The sequence below is a fragment of the Oncorhynchus nerka genome, linkage group LG20, assembly GCF_034236695.1.
Source record: "Oncorhynchus nerka isolate Pitt River linkage group LG20, Oner_Uvic_2.0, whole genome shotgun sequence".
NCBI lineage: Eukaryota > Metazoa > Chordata > Actinopteri > Salmoniformes > Salmonidae > Oncorhynchus > Oncorhynchus nerka.
The window spans coordinates 97,260,181-97,272,354 of record NC_088415.1 but is presented as its reverse complement, the minus strand read 5'-3'; the positions used below and the strand labels follow the sequence as shown (position 1 = coordinate 97,272,354).

The following is a 12,174-nucleotide window of genomic DNA, read 5'->3' as shown; positions in this document are numbered from 1 at the left end:
GAGGAGGTGTATTATATAGTGGATGGTATATTACCTGAGAGGAGGTGTATTATATAGTGGATGGTATATTATAAGAGGTGTATTATATAGTGGATGGTATATTACCTGAAGAGGTGTATTATATAGTGGATGGTATATTACCTGAGAGGAGGTATATTATATAGTGGATGGTATATTACCTGAAGGAGGTGTATTATATAGTGGATGGTATATTACCTGAAGAGGTGTATTATAAAGTGGATGGTATATTACCTGAAGAGGTGTATTATATAGTGGATGGTATATTACCTGAAGAGGTGTATTATATAGTGGATGGTATATTACCTGAAGAGGTGTATTATATAGTGGATGGTATATTACCTGAGAGGAGGTGTATTATATAGTGGATGGTATATTACCTGAGAGGAGGTGTATTATATAGTGGATGGTATATTACCTGAAGAGGTATATTATATAGTGGATGGTATATTACCTGAGAGGAGGTGTATTATATAGTGGATGGTATATTACCTGAGAGGAGGTGTATTATATAGTGGATGGTATATTACCTGAAGAGGTATATTATATAGTGGATGGTATATTACCTGAGAGGAGGTGTATTATATAGTGGATGGTATATTACCTGAGAGGAGGTGTATTATATAGTGGATGGTATATTACCTGAGAGGAGGTGTATTATATAGTGGATGGTATATTACCTGAAGAGGTGTATTATATAGTGGATGGTATATTACCTGAGAGGAGGTGTATTATATAGTGGATGGTATATTACCTGAGAGGAGGTGTATTATATAGTGGATGGTATATTACCTGAAGAGGTGTATTATATAGTGGATGGTATATTACCTGAGAGGAGGTGTATTATATAGTGGATGGTATATTACCTGAGAGGAGGTGTATTATATAGTGGATGGTATATTACCTGAGGAGGTGTATTATATAGTGGATGGTATATTACCTGAGAGGAGGTGTATTATATAGTGGATGGTATATTACCTGAGGAGGTGTATTATATAGTGGATGTGTATTATATATTGGATGGTATATTACCTGAAGAGGTGTATTATATAGTGGATGGTATATTACCTGAGAGGGTGTATTATATATTGGATGGTATATTACCTGAGAGGAGGTGTATTATATAGTGGATGGTATATTACCTGAAGAGGTGTATTATATAGTGGATGGTATATTACCTGAAGAGGTGTATTATATATTGGATGGTATATTACCTGAGAGGAGGTGTATTATATAGTGGATGGTATATTACCTGAGAGGAGGTGTATTATATAGTGGATGGTATATTACCTGAAGAGGTGTATTATATAGTGGATGGTATATTACCTGAAGAGGTGCATTATACAGTTGATGGTATATTACCTGAAGAGGTGCATTATACAGTTGATGGTATATTACCTGAAGAGGTGCATTATACAGTTGATGGTATATTACCTGAAGAGGTGCATTATACAGTTGATGGTATATTACCTGAAGAGGTGTATTATATAGTGGATGGTATATTACCTGAGAGGAGGTGTATTATATAGTGGATGGTATATTACCTGAAGAGGTGTATTATATAGTGGATGGTATATTACCTGAAGAGGTGTATTATATAGTGGATAGTATATTACCTGAAGAGGTGTATTATATAGTGGATGGTATATTACCTGAGAGGAGGTGTATTATATAGTGGATGGTATATTACCTGAGAGGAGGTGTATTATATAGTGGATGGTATATTACCTGAGAGGAGGTGTATTATATAGTGGATGGTATATTACCTGAAGAGGTGTATTATATAGTGGATTATATTACCTGAAGAGGTGTAGTGGATGGTATATTACCTGAAGAGGTGTATTATATATTGGATGGTATATTACCTGAAGAGGAGGTGTATTATATAGTGGATGGTATATTACCTGAAGAGGTATATTATATAGTGGATGGTATATTACCTGAAGAGGTGTATTATATAGTGGATGGTATATTACCTGAAGAGGTGTATTATATAGTGGATGGTATATTACCTGAAGAGGTGTATTATATATATTATTACCTGAGAGGAGGTGTATTATATAGTGGATGGTATATTACCTGAAGAGGTGTATTATATAGTGGATGGTATATTACCTGAGAGGAGGTGTATTATATAGTGGATGGTATATTACCTGAGAGGAGGTGTATTATATAGTGGATGGTATATTACCTGAGAGGAGGTGTATTATATAGTGGATGGTATATTACCTGAGAGGAGGTGTATTATATAGTGGATGGTATATTACCTGAAGAGGTGTATTATATAGTGGATGGTATATTACCTGAAGAGGTGTATTATATAGTGGATGGTATATTACCTGAAGAGGTGTATTATATAGTGGATGGTATATTACCTGAGAGGAGGTGTATTATATAGTGGATGGTATATTACCTGAAGAGTGGATGGTGTATTATATAGTGGATGGTATATTACCTGAGAGGAGGTGTATTATATAGTGGATGGTATATTACCTGAGAGGAGGTGTATTATATAGTGGATGGTATATTACCTGAGAGGAGGTGTATTATATAGTGGATGGTATATTACCTGAGAGGATTATATAGTGTATATTACCTAAGAGGTGTATTATATAGTGGATGGTATATTACCTGAGAGGTGTATTATATAGTGGATGGTATATTACCTGAGAGGAGGTGTATTATATAGTGGATGGTATATTACCTGAAGAGGTGTATTATATAGTGGATGGTATATTACCTGAAGAGGTGTATTATATAGTGGATGGTATATTACCTGAGAGGAGGTGTATTATATAGTGGATGGTATATTACCTGAGAGGAGGTGTATTATATAGTGGATGGTATATTACCTGAGAGGAGGTGTATTATATAGTGGATGGTATATTACCTGAGAGGAGGTGTATTATATAGTGGATGGTATATTACCTGAGAGGAGGTGTATTATATAGTGGATGGTATATTACCTGAGAGGAGGTGTATTATATAGTGGATGGTATATTACCTGAGAGAGGTGTATTATATAGTGGATGGTATATTACCTGAAGAGGTGTATTATATATTGGATGGTATATTACCTTATTATATAGTGGATGGTATATTACCTGAGAGGAGGTGTATTATATAGTGGATGGTATATTACCTGAGAGGAGGTGTATTATATAGTGGATGGTATATTACCTGAGAGGAGGTGTATTATATAGTGGATGGTATATTACCTGAAGAGGTGTATTATATAGTGGATGGTATATTACCTGAAGAGGTGTATTATATAGTGGATGGTATATTACCTGAGAGGAGGTATATTATATAGTGGATGGTATATTACCTGAAGAGGTGTATTATATAGTGGATGGTATATTACCTGAAGAGGTGTATTATATAGTGGATGGTATATTACCTGAGAGGAGGTGTATTATATAGTGGATGGTATATTACCTGAGAGGAGGTGTATTATATAGTGGATGGTATATTACCTGAGAGGAGGTGTATTATATAGTGGATGGTATATTACCTGAAGAGGTGTATTATATAGTGGATGGTATATTACCTGAGAGGAGGTGTATTATATAGTGGATGGTATATTACCTGAAGGAGGTGTATTATATAGTGGATGGTATATTATAAGAGTGGATGGTATATATTACCTGAAGGAGGTGTATTATATAGTGGATGGTATATTACCTGAGAGGAGGTGTATTATATAGTGGATGGTATATTACCTGAGAGGAGGTGTATTATATAGTGGATGGTATATTACCTGAGAGGAGGTGTATTATATAGTGGATGGTATATTACCTGAAGAGGTGTATTATATAGTGGATGGTATATTACCTGAAGAGGTGTATTATATATTGGATGGTGAAGAGGTATTTATATAGTGGATGGTATATTACCTGAGAGGAGTGTATTATATATTGGATGGTATATTACCTGAGAGGAGGTGTATTATATAGTGGATGGTATATTACCTGAGAGGAGGTGTATTATATAGTGGATGGTATATTACCTGAAGAGGTGTATTATATAGTGGATGGTATATTACCTGAAGAGGTGTATTATATAGTGGATGGTATATTACCTGAAGGAGGTGTATTATATAGTGGATGGTATATTACCTGAGAGGAGGTGTATTATATAGTGGATGGTATATTACCTGAAGAGGTGTATTATATAGTGGATGGTGTATTATATAGTGGATGGTATATTACCTGAAGAGGTGTATTATACAGTTGATGGTATATTACCTGAAGAGGTGCATTATACAGTTGATGGTATATTACCTGAAGAGGTGTATTATATAGTGGATGGTATATTACCTGAAGAGGTATTATATAGTGGATGGTATATTACCTGAAGAGGTGTATTATATAGTGGATGGTATATTACCTGAAGAGGTGTATTATATAGTGGATGGTATATTACCTGAGAGGTATATTACCTGAAGTATATTATATAGTGGATGGTATATTACCTGAGAAGAGGTGTATTATATAGTGGATGGTATATTACCTGAGAAGAGGTGTATTATATAGTGGATGGTATATTACCTGAAGAGGTTTATTATATAGTGGATGGTATATTACCTGAGAGGAGTGTATTATATAGTGGATGGTATATTACCTGAGAGGAGGTGTATTATATAGTGGATGGTATATTACCTGAGAGGAGGTGTATTATATAGTGGATGGTATATTACCTGAAGAGGTGTATTATATAGTGGATGGTATATTACCTGAAGAGGTGTATTATATAGTGGATGGTATATTACCTGAAGAGGTGTATTATATAGTGGATGGTATATTACCTGAAGGAGGTGTATTATATAGTGGATGGTATATTACCTGAGAGGAGGTGTATTATATAGTGGATGGTATATTACCTGAGAGGAGGTGTATTATATAGTGGATGGTATATTACCTGAGAGGAGGTGTATTATATAGTGGATGATATATTACCTGAGAGGAGGTGTATTATATAGTGGATGGTATATTACCTGAGAGGAGGTGTATTATATAGTGGATGGTATATTACCTGAGAGGAGGTGTATTATATAGTGGATGGTATATTACCTGAAGAGGTGTATTATATAGTGGATGGTATATTACCTGAAGAGTGTATTATATAGTGGATGGTATATTACCTGAAGAGGTGTATTATATAGTGGATGGTATATTACCTGAGAGGAGGTGTATTATATAGTGGATGGTATATTACCTGAAGAGGTGTATTATATAGTGGATGGTATATTACCTGAAGAGGTGTATTATATAGTGGATGGTATATTACCTGAGAGGAGGTGTATTATATAGTGGATGGTATATTACCTGAGAAGAGTGTATTATATAGTGGATGGTATATTACCTGAGAGAGGTGTATTATATAGTGGATGGTATATTACCTGAAGAGGTGTATTATATAGTGGATGGTATATTACCTGAAGAGGTGTATTATATAGTGGATGGTATATTACCTGAAGAGGTGTATTATATAGTGGATGGTATATTACCTGAGAGGAGTGTATTATATAGTGGATGGTATATTACCTGAAGAGGTGTATTATATAGTGGATGGTATATTACCTGAAGGAGTGTATTATATAGTGGATGGTATATTACCTGAGAGGAGGTGTATTATATAGTGGATGGTATATTACCTGAGAGGAGGTGTATTATATAGTGGATGGTATATTACCTGAGAGGAGGTGTATTATATAGTGGATGGTATATTACCTGAAGAGGTGTATTATATAGTGGATGGTATATTACCTGAGAGGAGGTGTATTATATAGTGGATGGTATATTACCTGAAGAGGTGTATTATATAGTGGATGGTATATTACCTGAGAGGAGTGTATTATATAGTGGATGGTATATTACCTGAAGAGGTGTATTATATAGTGGATGGTATATTACCTGAAGAGGTGTATTATATAGTGGATGGTATATTACCTGAGAGGAGGTGTATTATATAGTGGATGGTATATTACCTGAGAGGAGGTGTATTATATAGTGGATGGTATATTACCTGAGAGGAGGTGTATTATATAGTGGATGGTATATTACCTGAGAGGAGGTGTATTATATAGTGGATGGTATATTACCTGAGAGGAGGTGTATTATATAGTGGATGGTATATTACCTGAGAAGAGGTGTATTATATAGTGGATGGTATATTACCTGAAGAGGTGTATTATATAGTGGATGGTATATTACCTGAAGAGGTGTATTATATAGTGGATGGTATATTACCTGAAGAGGTGTATTATATAGTGGATGGTATATTACCTGAAGAGGTGTATTATATATTGGATGGTATATTACCTGAAGAGGTGTATTATATAGTGGATGGTATATTACCTGAAGAGGTGTATTATATAGTGGATGGTATATTACCTGAAGGAGGTGTATTATATAGTGGATGGTATATTACCTGAAGAGGTGTATTATATAGTGGATGGTATATTACCTGAAGAGGTGTATTATATAGTGGATGGTATATTACCTGAAGGAGGTGCATTATATAGTTGATGGTATATTACCTGAAGAGGTGCATTATACAGTGGATGGTATATTACCTGAAGAGGTGCATTATACAGTTGATGTATATTACCTGAAGGAGGTGTATTATATAGTGGATGGTATATTACCTGAGAGGAGGTGTATTATATAGTGGATGGTATATTACCTGAAGAGGTGTATTATATAGTGGATGGTATATTACCTGAAGAGGTGTATTATATAGTGGATGGTATATTACCTGAAGAGGTGTACTATATAGTGGATGGTATATTACCTGAAGAGGTATATTATATAGTGGATGGTATATTACCTGAGAAGAGGTGTATTATATATTGGATGGTATATTACCTGAGAAGAGGTGTATTATATAGTGGATGGTATATTACCTGAAGAGGTGTATTATATAGTGGATGGTATATTACCTGAGAGGAGGTGTATTATATAGTGGATGGTATATTACCTGAGAGGAGGTGTATTATATAGTGGATGGTATATTACCTGAGAGGAGGTGTATTATATAGTGGATGGTATATTACCTGAATAGGTGTATTATATAGTGGATGGTATATTACCTGAAGAGGTGTATTATATAGTGGATGGTATATTACCTGAAGAGGTGTATTATATAGTGGATGGTATATTACCTGAAGAGGTGTATTATATAGTGGATGGTATATTACCTGAGAGGAGGTGTATTATATAGTGGATGGTATATTACCTGAGAGGAGGTGTATTATATAGTGGATGGTATATTACCTGAGAGGAGGTATATTATATAGTGGATGATATATTACCTGAGAGGAGGTGTATTATATAGTGGATGGTATATTACCTGAGAGGAGGTGTATTATATAGTGGATGGTATATTACCTGAGAGGAGGTGTATTATATAGTGGATGGTATATTACCTGAAGAGGTGTATTATATAGTGGATGGTATATTACCTGAAGAGGTGTATTATATAGTGGATGGTATATTACCTGAAGAGGTGTATTATATAGTGGATGGTATATTACCTGAGAGGAGGTGTATTATATAGTGGATGGTATATTACCTGAAGAGGTATATTATATAGTGGATGGTATATTACCTGAAGAGGTGTATTATATAGTGGATGGTATATTACCTGAGAGGAGGTGTATTATATAGTGGATGATATATTACCTGAGAAGAGGTGTATTATATAGTGGATGGTATATTACCTGAGAGGAGGTGTATTATATAGTGGATGGTATATTACCTGAAGAGGTGTATTATATAGTGGATGGTATATTACCTGAAGAGGTGTATTATATAGTGGATGGTATATTACCTGAAGAGGTGTATTATATAGTGGATGGTATATTACCTGAGAGGAGGTGTATTATATAGTGGATGGTATATTACCTGAAGAGGTATATTATATAGTGGATGGTATATTACCTGAAGAGTGTATTATATAGTGGATGGTATATTACCTGAGAGGAGGTGTATTATATAGTGGATGGTATATTACCTGAGAGGAGGTGTATTATATAGTGGATGGTATATTACCTGAGAGGAGGTGTATTATATAGTGGATGGTATATTACCTGAGAGGTGTATTATATAGTGGATGGTATATTACCTGAGAGGAGGTGTATTATATAGTGGATGGTATATTACCTGAGAGGAGGTGTATTATATAGTGGATGGTATATTACCTGAGAGGAGGTGTATTATATAGTGGATGGTATATTACCTGAAGAGGTGTATTATATAGTGGATGGTATATTACCTGAAGAGGTGTATTATATAGTGGATGGTATAGTACCTGAGAGGAGGTGTATTATATAGTGGATGGTATATTACCTGAGAGGAGGTGTATTATATAGTGGATGGTATATTACCTGAGAGGAGGTGTATTATATAGTGGATGGTATATTACCTGAGAGGAGGTGTATTATATAGTGGATGGTATATTACCTGAGAGGAGGAGTATTATATAGTGGATGGTATATTACCTGAGAAGAGGTGCATTATATATTGGATGGTATATTACCTGAAGAGGTGTATTATATAGTGGATGGTATATTACCTGAAGAGGTGTATTATATATTGGATGGTATATTACCTGAAGAGGTGTATTATATAGTGGATGGTATATTACCTGAAGAGGTGCATTATATATTGGATGGTATATTACCTGAAGAGGTGTATTATATAGTGGATGGTATATTACCTGAAGAGGTGTATTATATAGTGGATGGTATATTACCTGAAGAGGTGTATTATATAGTGGATGGTATATTACCTGAAGAGGTGTATTATATAGTGGATGGTATATTACCTGAGAGGAGGTGTATTATATAGTGGATGGTATATTACCTGAGAGGAGGTGTATTATATAGTGGATGGTATATTACCTGAGAGGAGGTGTATTATATAGTTGATGGTATATTACCTGAAGAGGTGCATTATACAGTTGATGGTATATTACCTGAAGAGGTATATTATATAGTGGATGGTATATTACCTGAGAGGAGGTGTATTATATATTGGATGGTATATTACCTGAAGAGGTGTATTATATAGTGGATGGTATATTACCTGAGAGGAGGTGTATTATATAGTGGATGGTATATTACCTGAAGAGGTGTATTATATAGTGGATGGTATATTACCTGAGAGGAGGTGTATTATATAGTGGATGGTATATTACCTGAGAGGAGGTGTATTATATAGTGGATGGTATATTACCTGAGAGGAGGTGTATTATATAGTGGATGGTATATTACCTGAGAGGAGGTGTATTATATAGTGGATGGTATATTACCTGAAGAGGTGTATTATATAGTGGATGGTATATTACCTGAAGAGGTGTATTATATAGTGGATGGTATATTACCTGAAGAGGTGTATTATATAGTGGATGGTATAATTACCTGAAGAGGTGTATTATATATTGGATGGTATATTACCTGAAGAGGAGGTGTATTATATAGTGGATGGTATATTACCTGAAGAGGTATATTATATAGTGGATGGTATATTACCTGAGAGGAGGTGTATTATATAGTGGATGGTATATTACCTGAAGAGGTGTATTATATAGTGGATGGTATATTACCTGAAGAGGTGTATTATATAGTGGATGGTATATTACCTGAGAGGAGGTGTATTATATAGTGGATGGTATATTACCTGAGAGGAGGTGTATTATATAGTGGATGGTATATTACCTGAGAGGAGGTGTATTATATAGTGGATGGTATATTACCTGAGAGGAGGAGTATTATATAGTTGATGGTATATTACCTGAAGAGGTGTATTATATAGTGTATGGTATAGTACCTGAGAAGAGGTGTATTATATAGTGGATGGTATAGTACCTGAAGAGGTGTATTATATAGTGTATGGTATAGTACCTGAGTGTAGGTGTATTATACAGTTGATGGTATATTACCTGAGTGTAGGTGTATTATACAGTTGATGGTATATTACCTGAGTGTAGGTGTATTATACAGTTGATGGTATATTACCTGAGTGTAGGTGCACCTCTTCTTCTTGCACTTGCCGCAGGTGAACAGGTCAGTCTGGGTCCCTCCGGTCTGGGACACTTGGTGATCTCTAATGGCTTCTTTGGTCAGGTTCTTCCTTATCAGCTTCAGCTCATCACTAGCCATCTCCTGTTAGCAGGAAGACATTAGGGTTAGGGGTTAGGGGTTTGATGTCAGGTTCTTCCTCTGAGCTTCAGCTCATCACTAGCCATCTCCTGTTAGCAGGAAGACATTAGGGTTAGGGGTTTGATGTCAGGTTCTTCCTCTGAGCTTCAGCTCATCACTAGCCATCTCCTGTTAGCAGGAAGACATTAGGGTTAGGGGTTAGGGGTTTGATGTCAGGTTCTTCCTCTGAGCTTCAGCTCATCACTAGCCATCTCCTGTTAGCAGGAAGACATTAGGGTTAGAGGTCAAGTTTTTCCTATTGAGCTTCAGCTCGTCAATAGCCATTTCCTGTTAGCACAAAACACGTAAGGTTAGTGGTAGGGGTTAGAGGTCAGGTTCTTCCTTATTTATTTATTCTTTATTTTACCTTCATTTAACTAGGCAAGTCGGTTAAAAACTCATTCTTATTTTCAACGGCCTCGGAAAAGTGGGCTAACTGACTTGTTCAGGGGCAGAACAACAGAGTTTTACCTTGTCGGCTCGGGATTCAATCTAGCAACCTTTCGGTTACTAGTCCAACGCTCTAATCACTAGGCTACCTGCCGCCCCTTATCAGCTTCAACTCATCATTAGTCATCTCCTGTTAGCACAGAACACGTTAAGGTAGGGGTTAGGGGTACGGTATCTCAGCGGTCATCTTGGCCATGTAGTCTAACAGTAAGGGTTAGAGGTCAAGGGTTATGGTAGAGGTTAGATGTCAGGGTTAGGTAGCCTACCTGAGCGGTCATCTTGGCCATGCGGTCGGGGGAGACGTTCCCACAGAGAACACTCTTCCTGAGGTTGGGGTTCTTGATGTCCTTCAGGTTGGCGATGCGACTCCTGACACGGTTCTTATATTTGGGGTCAGTGTTCTTAAACTCACAGAAGATATATTCTTCAATCTGAGCTCCCAGTTCATCACAGTCAGCTCCTATAGCGATATAGTCATCTGGAGAAGAGGAGAGAGGTCAGGTGGTGTTATATAGCCAGTTACCTCTAGCCGGTAGAGCCCGTGACAGCATCTTTAACCTCTTGCTTCTACTCGGGACGCTTGCGTCCCAACTAGAGCTCTGGAAATGCAAATGCGCTACGCTAAATGCTAATAGTATTAGTTAAAACTCAAAAGTTCATTAAAATACACATGCAGGGTATCGAATTAAAGCTACACTCGTTGTGAATCCAGGCAACAAGTCAGATTTTTAAAATGCTTTTCGGCGAAAGCATGAGAAGCTATTATCTGATAGCATGTAACACCCCAAAAGACCCACAGGGGACGTAAACAAAATAATTAGCATTTCGGCGTTACACAAACCGCACAATAAAATAGAAAACATTCATTACCTTTCACCATCTTCTTTGTCGGCACTCCTAGATGTCCCATAAACACTATTTGGGTCTTTATTTCGATTAAATCGGTCCATATAAAGCCTAGATATCGTTATATGTAGACTGTGTGATAAACGAAAAAAACATCGTTTCAAAACGTAACGTAATTTTTTAAAATTCAAAAAGTCGACGATAAACTTTCACAAAACATTTTGAAATACGTTTGTAATGCAACTTTAGGTATTAGTAAACGTTAATAAGCGATAAAATTCATCAGGAGGCGATGTAAAGATCATTAGCTGTCCGTCTGGAAAAATGTCCGGCTAGAAACTCAACGAAAATATCCGGTCCTAGACCGGATTAGATACGGTGTCCTGTATGTGTTTGACCAAGAAAAAACTCGAAGGGAAATGACAAGACTCTAGACACCGTGTGGAAGCTGTAGGTACTGCAACCTCAGTCAATTAATTGTGGTTCACCTTTATCAATGTAGCGCATGGATATATTTTCAGTGATCAGTTTTTCCTGTGCTTTTCGATGTAAATGCCGTTCTGGTAAAGCCACAGCAGTGATTTAACCAGTTTTATAAACGTCTGAGTGTTTTCTATCCACACAGACTAAGCAAATGCATATACTATATTCCTGGC

General features: G+C 36.2%; 1 protein-coding gene across 5 annotated transcripts in view; it reads right to left on the bottom strand.

Moving 5' to 3' along the window:
• The window catches only part of tcea1 (transcription elongation factor A (SII), 1), a 40,255-nt gene that overhangs the window by 10,288 nt on the left and 17,793 nt on the right, over window positions 1-12,174 (bottom strand). For all 5 annotated transcript variants that reach the window (XM_065006022.1, XM_065006021.1, XM_065006024.1 and 2 more), the window contains 2 exons: window positions 10,939-11,150; window positions 10,040-10,186 (listed from right to left, as the gene is read on the bottom strand). In XM_065006022.1, coding sequence (XP_064862094.1) covers window positions 10,040-10,186; window positions 10,939-11,150 — 359 coding nt within the window. The remainder of the gene's footprint in view (window positions 1-10,039; window positions 10,187-10,938; window positions 11,151-12,174) is intronic.